Source organism: Gopherus flavomarginatus, chromosome 3 (genome assembly GCF_025201925.1).
Source record: "Gopherus flavomarginatus isolate rGopFla2 chromosome 3, rGopFla2.mat.asm, whole genome shotgun sequence".
Classification (NCBI taxonomy): domain Eukaryota; kingdom Metazoa; phylum Chordata; order Testudines; family Testudinidae; genus Gopherus; species Gopherus flavomarginatus.
Window position 1 is genome coordinate 130,801,296 of NC_066619.1, and position 15,849 is coordinate 130,817,144.

Below are 15,849 nucleotides of genomic sequence, written 5' to 3' on the forward strand. Positions count from 1 at the left end.
GGCAGTATGTTACATGGATATCCCAAGAACACATTTCCTTCTGCATCCAAGCCCAGAGACACTTTACGTCATTGTTTGACCCATGGGACTTTGACTACTTCGGGTGAAGCATGAAGCAGTATCTTGCTGCAATTCAAGAAGCTGTTCACCCTGGAATGTAGCTTACCGAAATGGAAATGGACAAGGGTTTCAGTATAGGCATCTAATAACCTGACCCTATACCCTTGCACCCATGTCATCGATTTTGGAGTATTTATTACACTTGAAGTTTCTCATTCTGTCCTTGTCATTGATCAAAATACATCTGTCTGCTATTTTTGAATACTGGCTTCTAGTTGAAACTGAAAAGCATTATTACTGTCATGGGGTTTTTTGAAGGATTGGTGGTTGTCCTTATACTGGGCAGACAGCTTCACTGATGTGATATCTCAAATTCACTTTCTGAACCTTTGGAAGGGTGCTCTTTATTTCACCTATCACTAAAGTCAGCATTTTCATCACAGTTACATCTGCGAGAGAGGAATGAGTGTGTTGCAGCCTTTAATGATTGATCCTTCCTTTACTTCATTCCCTAACAACAAAGCTGTCATGCAAACTCATCCATTGTTTTTCTTTAAAATAATGTTTGAGTTCTACCTGAACAAAGTCATTAGTCTTCTAGGTTATTTTTTAACCAAACCGTAGGTTCTGTGTCCTAGAAGTTAAGTGCATCGAGTTTTGTCCTGTGTAGAGAAGACAAAGGTATTTTGGAAATTGCCTAGATTTTTTTGTAGCCTTAGTGGATCAGTATACGGGAAATGCTGAGTGACTGTCAAAATAAATAAGATTATGCACTGGTATGTGTGCTTTATCTATCATGTAAGCACTTGAGATCTTGGGGCCCACATTGCAAGGTTACTCAGTTTTCCCCTGGGTTCTCTGAACGGCTAGCCAAAAACTCCAAAGGTGGTAATAAAATGTTTTTTAAGTACATCAGAAGCAGGAAGCTTGCTAAACAATCAGTGGGGCCCCTTGATGATCGAAATACAAAAGGAGCGCTTAAAGATGATAAAGTCATTGCGGAGAAACTAAATGGATTCGTTGCTTCAGTCTTCACGGCTGAGGATGTTAGGGAGATTCCCAAACCTGAGCCGGCTTTTGTAGGTGACAAATCTGAGGAACTGTCACAGATTGAAGTGTCACTAGAGGAGATTTTGGAATTAATTGATAAACTCAACATTAACAAGTCACTGGGACCAGATGGCATTCACCCAAGAGTTCTGAAATAACTCAAATGTGAAGTTGTGGAACTATTAACTAAGGTTTGTAACCTGTCCTTTAAATCGGCTTCGGTACCCAATGACTGGAAGTTAGCTAATGTAACGCCAATATTTAAAAAAGACTCTAGAGGTGATCGCGGCAATTACAGACCATTAAGTCTAACGTCAATACCGAGCAAATTAGTCGAAACAATAGTTAAGAATAAAATTGTCAGACACATAGAAAAACACAAACTGTTGAGCAATAGTCAACATGGTTTCTGTAAAGGGAAATCGTGTCTTACTAATCTATTAGAGTTCTTTGAAGGGGTCAACAAACATGTGGACAAGGGGGATCCAGTGGACATAGTGTACTTAGATTTCCAGACAGCCTTTGACAAGGTCCCTCACCAAAGGGACTACCTGATCCAAGCTGGAGTGATCAGGATGATCCTTGACCCTGGACTTGTTCTATTTACCTTATGTAAATTAAGCTGTCATGGGTTAAAAGGGAAGGTCCTTTCATGGATTGAGAACTGGTTAAAAGACAGGGAACAAAGGGTAGGAATTAATGATAAATTCTCAGAATGGAGAGGGGTAACTAGTGGTGTTCCCCAAGGGTCAGTCCTAGGACAAATCCTATTCAATTTATTCATAAATGATCTGGAGAAAGAAGAAAACAGTGAGGTGGCAAAGTTTGCAGATGATACTAAACTACTCAAGATAGTTAAGACCAAAGCAGATTGTGAAGAACTTCAAAAAGATCTCACAAAAGTAAGTGATTGGGCAACAAAGTGGCAAATGAAATTTAATGTGGATAAATGTAAAGTAATGCACATTGGAAAAAATAACCCCAACTATACATACAATATGATGAGGGCTAATTTAGCTACAACAAGTCAGGAAAAAGCTCTTGGCATCATCGTGGATAGTTCTCTGAAGATGTCCACGCAGTGCGCAGAGGCGGTCAAAAAAGCAAACAGGATATTAGGAATCATTAAAAAGGGGATAGAAAATAAGACTGAGAATATATTATTACCCTTATATAAATCCATGGTATGCCCACATCTCGAATACTGTGTACAGATGTGGTCTCCTCACCTCAGAAAAGATATTCTAGCACTAGAAAAGATTCAGAAAAGGGCAACTAAAATGATTAGGGGTTTGGAGAGGATCCCATACAAGGAAAGATTAAAGAGGATAGGCCTCTTCAGCTTGGAAAAGAGGAGACTAAGGGGGGTTATGATAGAGGTATATAAAGTCGTGAGTGATGTGGAGAAAGTGGATAAGGCAAAGTTATTTACTTATTCCCATAATACAAGAACTAGGGGTCACCAAATGAAATTAATAGGTAGCACGTTTAAAACAAATAAAAGGAAGTTCTTCTTCACACAGCACACAGTCAACTTGTGGAACTCCTTACCTGAGGAGGTTGTGAAGGCTGGGACTATAACAATATTTAAAAGGGAATTGGATAAATTCATGGTGGCTAAGTCCATAAATGGCTATTAGCCAGGATGGGTAAAGAATGGTGTCCCTAGCCTCTGTTCATCAGAGGATGGAGATGGATGGCAGGAGAGAGATCACTTGATCATTGCCTGTTAGGTTTACTCCCTCTGGGGCACCTGGTATTGGCCACTGTCGGTAGACGGATACTGGGCTAGATGGACCTTTGGTCTCACCTGGTACGGCCGTTCTTATGTTCTTATGATGGAAACATTACAATCTACAGGGCTGCCTAGCCTGGGTTCTCTTCAAAGATTTACTGAGCGCTGCTCTCTTGGTTTATCATCTGGATCTGATAGTTGCTTTGGAGAACTGTTCTATAATCCCTGTTTAATTAAAATGTCTGAGCTCACCTTTGTTGGGGTTGTCCTGTTAACTGGACTTCCATAACTGAGAGTATGCAGAGGCAAGCTGACTTGTAGAAGGAGAGAGATTACCTAGTAGTAACTGTAGTTCTTCAGGAATGTTTCTTCCTTATTTTCACATAGCCTGATCATCTCTTCTTGCCCAGAGTTGTCGCTTTAAGGATCTTAAGATTCAGTAGAAGAAACTCAGGTGGGTCACCGAAAACCTCTGATCTGAACATTTGGTGCCATGAGAAGGCACTAGTATGGTCCTAATAGGCACTCCTTTTCTAGAAGGATCCTGAAGCTCGCTGGCACTTGGAGAAGGGGGTTGCTATGTGGCTGCATGCGAATATGCACGGGCAACACTCCAGAATAATTAATTGAAACTTTATGAAAAATAATAAATAGAGAATGGTCAAAAGACAAAAAGGAGTAGGCAAAGGCAAATAATATAATAGGGAAAAGTTTAGAATTGGAATATTAGAACAGGCATTGGACATTTATAAGCTAATTATTAAAAAGGAGAAAAGTTGAACTAGTAAGATGCATGCCTTGATCACTCTGCTTGCATGTTGTATCACTTTTCTTCAGCCTTTGGTTTTCTCTCTCTTTAAGGGCCTTGTCTGCACTAGAGAAATCTACTATTCTAAGAAACAAGCATCTTGCATACACATTTTCCATAAAGTTAAATGTATTCCAAATATCATTTGGATTGGACTTGTGTTCTGCAGGTCTACATATTGGTTTAAGCTGCAGCAATTTAGTGGCAGTATGGAGCCAGTGCAGTCATAAACTTATTCATATTGTCCTTCCACTCAAGTCCCACAGTGCTCCAGTCAGTACTGAGGTAGTTTGTTTGGTCTACTTTGCGCACCCTATTGGCACAGGAGTCTGCTTGGCTAGAAGCCATCTACCTGTATAATAGCACCACACAAACCATAGAGCTCAGTGCAGACAACTTGCATTGCAAGCAACTTCTTTCACAATTGCAAGATTCTTTGAGTGTGAACATTGCAAGTATTACCAGGATGTCTTAAAGGAGAACCTTTATGGACTGTGTTGCTGCTTGGCTCAGATATTTGGGCCCAAATCTTATTATGGGATGAGAAAATCCAGAAACAGCTGGCCAGTGGTGTTAAGTGCTCTTACTTACATTGAACCAGTCATCTGGATGCTTGATATAACCTGGGTTTATAAGCCACTCTGGGATAAAATAAAAAACCTAAAGTACAGTATAACGTCAGTGATGACATCAGAAGACTTAAGTCCTGGCATAGAATTTTTCGTTTATACAATGATCTGGCGAGGAGCCTGAAGACTCACTCCTCTGCTCAGCCTGAAATGATCCCAAACATAATGAAAAAGTACTTTGTAGCATAATTATTCAGGGGAGACGAGAACACCATTGCCAAATAGGACGAACGGGGTGAGGGAGCCTGACCAGGAGTTGCCCAGATCACAAGATCCATTTATAGGATGGAGGCCCAGATCCTGAGATGACTGAGCTGGTTCCGCATGAGGAAGTGGAATCTGGAGATGAGCAAAGCTTTATCAGGTATGCAGCTTGCTATTGTATAAAGTACTGATGGGGACTGATTTTTTTCAGATTCTGGGGCTGAGAGAAATTTTTCTGGGTTCTTATGAATGCCATCCTTAATATTTATGAATGGGCAGATAAAGTCTTATGTGAAGATGGAAGTGTCCACCTCACCTTCTCTCTGCTCTGCCAGTCCCCACTCCCTCAACCACTCCTCCCTTCATCCTCTCTGCCATAGTGCAAGTAACATCCCCACAGCAGCCCACTCAAAACAGTTATTCCCCTGTAACTGGTCTTTCTTGGAGCCACCCTTCCATTCCTCTCACTTGTGGTGCCCTTTTCAGCTTCATGATCTGGGAAGAGAGGAAGTGCTTGGCTTGGCACTTACGGCAGCTGTCTGTGTTATACCATGTAGCCACGTACAAAAATGGGGATTTTTTTTTAAATGTCGCATGAAACACCAATGGAAAAATAAAAACAGCTGGACCTGTAAGTTACTGTAATAAGTTAATTAGTGGATGCTTTCCAAAGCATTTACCTTACATTGTATTGGCTGGCCCATATGGCATCCAGCCATTTCTATACAACATGCACAACTTGGCTATCTGCAGTCATATTAGAGTTTGTCTTTCTGATGAACTGTTTGTATGGCAACTTCTCCAAAGTTAATATAAAGGTAGCTAACCAAGCCTCACCAGTCATGGAGCTTCTCATTGAATATCATCTGCAAAAACCCCCAAATCCTCATTTTCCAAGATCCTACTTTTCTGTAATAAGTAACTTTTTAATACCATTTTGGCATTATCTCCCTTCCCCGATCTAAAATGGTACCACACCTCTCCATAGTTTTAAGTGTTGTGGGAGAATTGGGAACATATGTCCTTAACATTTTGTGTTGAATGGCTCTGGATTAGTTATTGCAATTTTAAAAAGAGAAGAGAGAGTTTCTTTTGTCTCATTTGTTGACATTTCATGGGACGTGTGAGGGATTGTGGTGGGTGTTAATTCTATCATCTCTTGTTTTCTCTGTCAGGGCTTGCTGTCCGGACTCCATGTTGGTGGCACAATTGAAAAGTTGAAAGGACCAATTCATCAAAGCGCAAGGGAATGTGAACAGAGAATTTACCACGTTGAGGAGTGAAAGACGTGGCAGCCCTGAACACACCCGGAAGGAAGGAACAGTTCCAGCAGGAGGACAGAACTCATGCAAAAATATAGACAGCAGAATGCACAGGGAGGCAGAGTTTCAGCAGCCATTATTTAATGACTATGAAAAACACAAAAGAAACTGCCTGCTGCTCTGTCCCCATAACTAGAGTCTGCTCCTGCACTGCCACGTGTTGCCTGCTACCATGCCCTCCCAAAAGCAGAGAATACAACTTTTGGGATTGGGACCTACCTCTTTGGCTCTTTCCCAGCCATTCTCCATTCAACCTCTATTTTTGACACAGAGAAAGAAGATTGTTTCTGCAGCTGGACTCCCTTATTAAAACAAAGTTTTCTTTTTTGGAAAAGAGGCATTGTTTTTGAATGTTGATGGTACTTAATATAAGGTAATAACAAATCAATAAAAAATGTACATAGCATAAATGTGCTAGGTTAACAACAATGTTGTGCTATCTAGTCCTTCATTCTTCACTGTATAAAAGATGGTATTTTCAAGTAGTCATAAAAAGAAACAAAGCATTAGTCCTTGGTGCCCTCCATTTCAGATCTGTAGCGCATGCTCACCAGAAGTAGTGTTGTCATCCTTCAGCTGCATTCACGTGATTTTCTGGCTGTGAAAAAGTAGAAGGCAGGCTGTCTGAGCCACTCTAGTCTTTACTGACCACTTCTCCTTTGTTTTCGCTTGCGTTATGTAAAATGCAACAAGCAGATATGATCATGGTAATAATAGTCATGGAACAGTGAACAGACAATCTACATCTTGTTTTCAGTGTCCCAGAAGCACATTTTACTACCATCCTGCATTGGGTCAGTGTGTAGTGGAATCTTCTACCTTTGTTTATGTAGTTGGGGAAGTTTTAATGAGCCAAAGCAGTACTGGGTAGACAGGATCACCTAGGAGCGCAATGGGGATGTAAACACCCATAATGTCAATATTGTTCATTGGGATAGTTTTTCACTTTTCCTGTTTTGAGAAGTCCAGAGTTTGGTGGTGGGGGTGTGTGGTTTGTTTCAAGTCCTGGGATCATGCAGTTTTCCAGGCTACTGTATGTCCATGCCCAGGGCTTCCCAGGGAGATATACTGTGGACTGCATCGTCATGGAAACAGTTTCTTTCCTGTTATTTATTTCTCGGCTTGTGCTCAGACACAGAATGGGAATGCAGTTTCCATTAATGGCTCTGTCAGTTTGGGGAGTCCAGCCACTTAAATTACTTGGTCTCTGGCATGTTAGCAGTCATGATTACTTCTCCTTGTAACACACACAGTATTTATTACAGTGCAGACCCCCAGCACAACAGCATTCACAATGGACTTCCCAACTGGGTTTCCATCTGGACAGTAGAAAACTAGGTTAGTCAGCTTCTGCAGTGTTATGGCTGCTCACTTTTCCATAGTGAAGGAGACGTCTCGTCATCTGGTACTGCTGTGTCAGGGGCAAGCTCAGCACAAAATTCCAGGGAAGTCGTCTTTGACCCTGAAGTTCTTGCAATCTCTTACACAAATAGTCAAGTGTATATTATCATACTGCACATTCAAAAATGAAACCCTACCCCAGTATATGTCTCCAGTCACAGCATGTTGACCAAAATGACTGTCACCCATCCACCCTACCTCAGATATATTTCTGTTGTGGACTAGAAACCACCACTCACCCCCACATATGGCACTATGGACTCAGCCACATTCCATCCTTCAGTTCTAAGTCAGATACCAACACCTTGCATCTTAACCTCTATATTTATACCAGAGACTTTTCTCTGTCTAGATTTTTTTTGCCACATTTATTGTAGTAATTGAAAGCCTTACAACTAATAGCAAACTAACACTGGCCAGTACAAACCAGCTAGTACTAGCACCATTTCGCTCTCATCCCACACTGGGGAGGAGTTAATTGTTCAGAGTGCGTGCGTGTGAGTGTGTATATAATTATATAACCATGGAAAGTCAGTGTACGGTCTAGGTGATCAGCATTTTTAATAATTGGGATCTGATGTATATGCCTAAATAGGGATTTAGGATGGTGCTTGAGTAACTTAAAAGCACAAGTTCCACTAACTTTCAGTGGGATTTGTGTTCCTGAGTTAGATGCTTTTGCAAATCCTTCCCTTAGGAATGTAACTCTAGGAACTCGTGTTTTGAAAATCTGCAGTATTTCTCCACTGATAAAATTAAACTTGTGCACCTTCGTGTTGTGTTTTTTTCTCTCTCTGCCATTTACTGCTATTTGGTAGTAACCATACCGTTGTGTTACTTTTGAAAGCTCTTTGATGTGTTAGTAAGAAATGGTTAAGACAGCCTAATAAGAGAATGTCTTTTCTTCCCCTCAGATCCAGACATTTAATGTTGAAGCACCATGCCAAACTGTGGAAGATTTAACGAATGGGGTTGTGATGGCCCAGGTGCTTCAAAAGATGTAAGAACAAATTGTTTAATGGTTTGTGGGTTTTTTGCATGAAGAATAGATGGTTTGTAAATGTGCCCAATTATCTGAATGTAAGTATGTTTTCATATTAAAAATTGACCAATATCCAGTGAGGACTCAGCCTGCTAACCTTAGTTTGTGTTTTCACCTAAAGCGTAACTAACAGTTATTTGAAAATGGAGAAGAACATCTGAAAAGTACAGCTCATTTGAGGCAAAAGAAGTACCTAGTCAAAGAGTTTGTGTACGAAGTTTCAACTTTTTTGAGAAATAAAATGGTTAAACTTCAGAACAATACTTTTTACGCTTCTATTAAAAAGTTTGGTTTCCATTTGAGTAATAATGCAAAATAGCTTATTAGTTGGGGACAATTTATGAAAAGTGCTAAATACATACTATGTCATAAATTACAATGTGTTGTAGTGATAAATCTTGAGGCTGCTGTAACTGTCAAAAAGATTTAATAACTCACCATATTGCCATCCTTTTTAGTAGTGTCAGTGGGGAGTTCAGATATTGAGTAGACATGGGTAATTTATTATTATTTCATCTGCTGGAGTTAATCCCTTCAGGTCATGGTTGAGTCAAACCAGCAAGGCAGTGTAAGGAAACTTGATGCTCATGTAATACAAGATTTTGTTAAACAGAGAGTCTATTTCTAATACTGCCAATCTAGCACCATTCAAAGACATTCAATTCCTAAAAGATTAAGTGGGGGGAAAAAAACCTCTCTGTACTTGGGATTGTCATGACTTTTTGTAATAGGCCTTTGATGGAGCCAATTATGGATTAAGATACCGTATACACTGATTCAGAATGCATCACTGTAGTTTGATAAATGAGGTTTATTTTCAATGCTTATTTTCATGTATATCATTCTTACCTATCCTTTATAGAGAGATTTCTGCTTCTGTTTTGAAACTAGGAATAAGCATCTGATATGGCAGCTGTTTGTCCCCCACTTCACAGCAGCCAAAGAGGGCCTTCCTCTCTGGCTCTTCCTGCCAGGGACCCTGACACCCCCTGGGGTACATTTGGAGTGAAAAAATCTGGTCCGAAGATCAACCTTGGTGTGCAATGGGGCGAACTGGTTGGCAACTTAGTCTCTGGGCCAGCAGGTCAACCCTGTTCTCCCAAAAATGGAGGAGGTGGCCGCTGAGTGTGGCCCTACCCACACCCTCTGGCCTTGGGACCTAGTAAATATGGACAATAGGCATGATTCAGTATGACAATTTCTACATTCTTATAAAGAGTCAAGGGACCAATTTCATTCCTTAATATGGAGGAGGTACAGAACATAACCAAAATAATTGCTTGACAAAAACAAATAAATCTAAAAGTAGTTTTCTGCACAAATCCTCCAAAAGGAAGATTAGGAAATCCAAAAAGAATAAAAATAGGTATTAGATTTTCATCAGCAGCCCCTTGTTCCACGGAGGGAAGGAGTAGCAGTCTGCCTGCAGTACACAGGAGAAAGTAGAAGGAAACTCAGAATTTGCCTAATATTTTGAGGCAATACTTAAAGTGTTTTGTAGGAGGACTTTATATGTGGGAAGATGAATTAGGAACTGAAGAGGATAATCCTGATTTAAAAATGCAGAAAATATTTCCCTCCTCCCTGGAACTTTTAAGACGGTCCTATGATGTATAGTTTCATTCTGCTCTAGAGGAAATTGTATAATATAATTTAGGAAATGCAAATAAGCCCAACAGAAAAGTAATGCAAAAAAGCAGATTTCATGGAGATTTTCCAGAAATGCCTGTTTTACTGAAGTAACAAATACACCCTCAAAGATCAACATCTTTGGCACATATCCCACAGATAAGTTGAAGTCCTCCTACACAGAGGCATCAGTTATGAAAGCTACACTATCCTGTATATGCTTTGTCAGAAAGGAATCCTGGTACGTTCAAACAATTTGTCAACAGTCCTAGCTGCTCCTAATTGGGATTAAAAACTCTCTAATATTCAAATATTGTTGCTTAGAGGACATTAAAGAAGATACTAAAAAGAAAATGTGTATAGTATGCCCAGTTTTAAACTAGCACCATCATTGCTTTTCTATGTATCGTGACAGATGAATAAGTCAGTGTTTTAGGCCTAAAAAATGGAAAAACCCCAACATGAATCAGGTACTGTAACAACATTAATCTAAAAAGGGACTCTCACCATCTGAAGCAGGATGGAACATGACAGAATATACTGAGGGAAGGTGAGCACTTGGGATAAGAGATTTTGTTAGTAAATTTTGTAAGACATTGAGATTCTAGCTTAACCGTTCTTGAATCATGTTTCAAAACATGCGTGAAAATGAGACCATATTGTTACATTATATAGTTTGGATATTTGTTAATCATAAAGTTATGCACGTGAGAGATCATTGTTGGTATATTTGTATAGTTTGAGTAGTCATTAATCATGAAGTGATGCATATGCTTCATAGTGTGTATGTCCCATAACTTCATCACTAATCAGCAGTTGATAGGATTATTTTCTGTATCCACCTGTTGGCCAGCACATGTGTCTGATTGGTGTGTACAGTTCAAAACGGGGGTCTCTAGGAATTGTCATTGAATCATAGAATTCAGGGTTTGGTAGGGACCTCAGGAGGTCATCTAGTCCAACCCCCTGCTCAAAGCAAGACTAATCCCCAGACAGATTTTTGCCCTGATCCCTAAATGGCCCCCTCAGGGATGGAACTCACAACCCTGGGTTTAGCAGGCCAAAGCTCAAACCATTGAGCTATCCCTCATCCTTTGTCTTGTATATACCAAAAATAAAACTCTTGGGTGACATGGGAAGGGAAAGCTCAGTAGTCCTATTGATCATATTTTTAAGCTTTCGTTGGGCCTTGTATCTTGCACACTTCCAGGGGCAGTGTCCCAAGAAAATCAACCCTGACTTACTGTTCTGAGCTGCACAGGGGATATTTATTTATGGTGTGTGGTCATAATAGGTGAAATGTGTGAAGTATAAAATTTGCATTTCCATAGCAGCATTTGAAATGGAATGATACTTTAGTGATCTCTTTTGTTATCACTCCCCCGCCGCCCCCGCTTCAATGAATGCTAGCTTCAATTCACTTTCCCCATGCAACCAGTGGTTTGTACTAAAGGTCAACTAAGCAATTTGTAAGTTCAGGTGATAACCTCTGTACAATAATTTGGGCCCATCTAAATAGACTTTGTGGCTTTCAAAGCTCCTGTTAATTGAACTTCATTTCACAGGCATGCTAGATGGCAAATTTCTAGTTACAGATATACATAGGTAGGGTTCACAGGAATTTTGAATGTTTTACTGCTGAGAAACGCTTTGGAGCAAAAGAGTCATAATTACAGCTGATTTTGCATTTTTTTTAGAGTAGTCATCAGGTATTAAATCATATTAAAAGAAAATTACAATTGCTTCTTCTTTTGTAATATGGACGCCTCGATGGATTCTTTTAGATTCTCAGATATCTATGGCTGTGAACACAGTAGCCAGTGATCACCTATGTCTCAGAAATCTTTCCCATAAGTCTAACACATTATGAGTACCTGTAAGTACTCAGTTGGTAAAGTGATTGGGAACCATCAGGCAAAACCATTTTAGAAAATACAGAGGAAAAACATTGGCTCCCATCACCTATTTAAAAAAAAATATATATATATATACACAATTTGAAACAGCCAGTAAAGTTTTACTTTTACTCCTTCAATTCAAACAGGTACCACAGAAAGAACTTAGTCCAGAGGCAGGCGGGACTGTTCAAGCAAAGGAGGGGGAGTCCAGGGCTGACTTCTCCAATCCACCATTCCTTCTAGATCAGCAGCATGACTCCCACTCCTGTCCCAAGACAACCAACTAATTGGGGAAAAACTGTCGCAGGAGTAGAAATGCATGACAGGAGACAGGTGGGTGCTAGAAGTTCTTGAGAAGAGTTGTTGGGTAAAGTTTAAAATAAAGATTTGAGCACTCCAGCAACATCCTTGAAATCAATGAAGAGCAAATTCGTTTCCAAAGCCAATAGATCACTTACTGCAAATAGGTGTTATAGAGCCAATATCACAGATGTGCTGTCTGATGCTTACTCTAGTCAACTTCAGTAATCCCCAAGAAGACTTGAAGGGTTGTGAGAGTTTGATGTGAAAATCTCTCAACAAGTGCACCTTATTAGAAGGGAAGCTGAAGTCAATTAGGTGACTTAGACTATTGCATCATATCAGTCCCTTTGAGAAAGATAAACTGTATTATCCCTGCCTGAATTTCTTGAGAATTATATCCATTTCTAGATGGCATCAAGAGTTTCATCAAGAGAAATCAATCCATTTTGTAAAAGAACATCAAGAAAGCAGACTGTCGCCAAAGAAAATTTCCACTTAGGGTGTCAGTTTTCCATGAGTTACCAAAATACAGTCAACAGGAATACAGCTCATTGGATCAGACAGAGTGTTGGATAGAAATGTGAAGATGTGGGCATGCTAGTTTCCTGCATCACTCTAGTGATCTGGGCCCGTCTCCATATGTGGATAAGGCTGGCACATCTTGTCACTGAAGCTCATGACGTCATAAGTTCTGAACACAATAGTATCTGTTTCCATGTCAGTTTATCAACCTCTGCTTTGATGGAAGGGACTCACTAAGTGTTCATCAGAGTAGATTACAGTAGAACTAGGGAGGCAAAACCAAGTCAATATTTTCTGTATTGGGACAGTGCTGGCTATTCCTGCCACGGTAGGCTTTTACTGGAGGCTGCTCTAGCCAAACTCATGGTTGGTATTCCATGACCATCAGAGATTCTAGGGTACGTTTTGAATGGAGAGTTTACGAGCCTACAGTGATTGGAACCCTCACTGGAAGTGAAGTGTCATTCCTGGGCAAGTACAAATGGGAGCTGTGGAAGAAGACTCATTTATGGATTCTCCCCCTAAAATGAAATAGGATACATTTAAGACTAAAATGCAGATGCAGAGATGGGCACATATCAGGTGTGGGCATCCTGTGTTTTTGTCGCCTCCAAAGAAGACAGTGAAGGCAGTTGTCTGTTTGGTACTCACACCACACTCATTGCTGTGGTATCTGAGGAAGGCATAGATGATAGCTACTCTTGACTATCAGAATATGGTCCTCCATCAGAGGCTGAGCAGAACTGAGGTTGGCACCCAGATTTTGTACCTTTTCACTAGTGGCTGGCATACTTCTTTAATAATTTTCATGACTGTCATTCAGCAAGCTCCTCAAAATCATTTCCCCCTTCTCATGAGCATGGCCTCATTCTTGTCTGGCTTAAGTTTCAAACCAGCTGTCTCAAAGTAAAATGTAAAACTAGGTGTCAGCATAAGGATGGCACTGCAGCCTGAAATTATTGAAGATGTCCATTAAGTGGCTTGCCATAGCCATTAAATGACTGGGGTGGTAGGAGGAAAACCTTGTGGCAGAACACAGGAGAGTACTGTAGGGCTTCCATGAAAGCGAAGCACAGGTGATCATTCACTCATATGATAAGTCACTCATATGAACCAGTGCAGCATGGTCAGTAAGTCTGCTGAAAGATACAAGAAGATCAACTTGGACCGCCCGACTTCTGTTCGTAGCCGAGATCAACCAAAGATACTAGTGTAGGTTTTTAGGTTTATCCAGCCCTCGTAACTGGAGTCCATATAGTGCTACAGTTGTCCAACTGATATTTTCTCACTAATCTCCAGAATGGGAGATTAGGGACTGAATGGGAAACAGAGTAAAACAAAGGTGCAAGGTGTTAAACACCACTTACTTTAAAAGAGGCTGGCATGATGCTTTCAGTAGTCATTAACAATCTTTGTCAATAGTCAAAGCAAGCTTTTCTTCCTGGATTTACCTGTTCATGAGAGAGAAGGGTTCATTTCACAGCTAATTGGACAAAGTCTATTTCACACACCTAGTTAGCTCTATCAGCAGAACCAGTTAAAGCTGTACCATATATTTTGCATTTGCTGTTTCATGCTTTTGTACTCTTGTGTCCATAGTCATGGATCTAAGCTATGTCTCTAAATGGGAGCAATCTGGAGCCATAAGATTGGCTAGTACTTAAAATCATTCTTCCTGCTACGTGTTTGTAGATGCTGTGTCAGAGAAAAAGAAATATGCCTTAACCTTCATCATAGTTTGATTACCAGCAGATAAGTATGCCCAGTGGTCGGTGATGGGATGTTGGATGGGATGGGATGGGATCTGAGTTACTGCAGAGAATTCTTTCCTGAGTGCTGGCTGGTGAGTCTTGCCCACGTGCTCAGGATTTAGCTGATCGCCATATTTGAGGTCGGGAAGGAATTTTCCTCCGGGGCAGATTGGCAGAGGCCCTGGAGGTTTTTCGCCTTCCTCTGCAGCGTGGGGCATGGGTCAGTTGCTGGTGGATTCTCTGCAACTTGAGGTCTTCAAACCACAATTTGAAGACTTCAATAACTTGGACATAGGTTAGATGTTTGTTATAGAAGTGGATGGGTAGGGTTCTGTGGCCTGCTTTGTGCAGGAGGTCAGACTAGATGATCATGTTGATCCCTTCTGACCCTAAAGTCTATGAATCTATTGTCTCCGTAGAGGAATGTGTAAAAGAGCACCTGGAATCTGTTGAGTTGAGATACTTTCACCATTGTGGTCTTCTGCCTCCTTTGCCATGTAATCTATCACAGACCATTTGTTAACTCTGAGGACATTGTAGAGAAAGGGAATACCTGGGAGCTAGTGTACCAGAAGAAAAAGACAACAAAAATTTGTATGGTCTAGCCATCAAAGCACTAATCTAATGGTTGGCCAGCTGTATCCGAGTTTCGGGCTACATTTGGATCACAGGGCACATTAGTGGGTTTGATCAATTCTAAATAAACGGATCCTCCCAAAAGATCTCAAAGTGGCTTAGACTTAATAACCGATATACTTTTTCCATATAGGATTCACCTCAACACCATTGGATAGAACAAAGCAATAACAGTGCACAATGGCAGCACAACTTTTTAAGTCAGCAATCTAAAAATACTTTTTCTTCTTGAAACTGCCTGGACGTTTACCCATTTTGGAGACTCACTAGAGAAGTAGATCCTAATAGCGTTACTCATTCAAAAAGTGCCATCAGTTTTCTGACAACTGGTGGTCAGATTTTGATTTTATCTGTCATAAAAAAATCTCCTATAGCAAAGTTCTCTATGATACTATGCTGCGGGCATTGCTTTAATACTGATTAAGATGCGGAAGTGTCACCTACTAAATCACTAATTTTTTAATTGTTATTCTTGTTATCTCTTCTTCATTCTGTTTGGCTGTTTGCTATCTGCTTCATTCTGAATGATGGACTTTGTATCTGTGTGTGTGTGTGAGAGAGAGAGAGAGAGAGAGAGAACGTGAGCACAGAAGCTTTTTTTTAATTTTATTTTATTTTATTTTATTTTTGGTGTCTAGAAGCTGGTTTAAAAAAAAAAAACAGCATGATCTTGGATACTTTTTTACTGGAACTGACAGTTACTTTTAGTTCCTGGCCTCTTTGTAGTTGGGAACATAACACTGTTAAAATTCTGTGTTGGAGAATGGAAAATGTGATTTTGAATAAACAGTTACCAATAAGAAACGTTCTCTCTTCTTAGCTAGTTTCTGAACCTTGGGGAGAAAGCCCTAGTAGTTGC

The 15,849-nt window shown here is 40.3% G+C and overlaps 1 protein-coding gene across 5 annotated transcripts in view; it reads left to right on the plus strand.

Moving 5' to 3' along the window:
• Window positions 1-15,849, plus strand: part of HOOK3 (hook microtubule tethering protein 3) — an 89,409-nt gene that overhangs the window by 15,315 nt on the left and 58,245 nt on the right. For 4 of the 5 annotated variants that reach the window (XM_050944368.1, XM_050944366.1, XM_050944367.1 and 1 more), the window contains exon 2: window positions 8,124-8,209. In XM_050944368.1, coding sequence (XP_050800325.1) covers window positions 8,124-8,209 — 86 coding nt within the window. Of the gene's footprint in view, window positions 1-8,123; window positions 8,210-11,924; window positions 12,112-15,849 lie in introns of those variants that run through there. The other variant, XM_050944369.1, reaches the window with a different exon arrangement.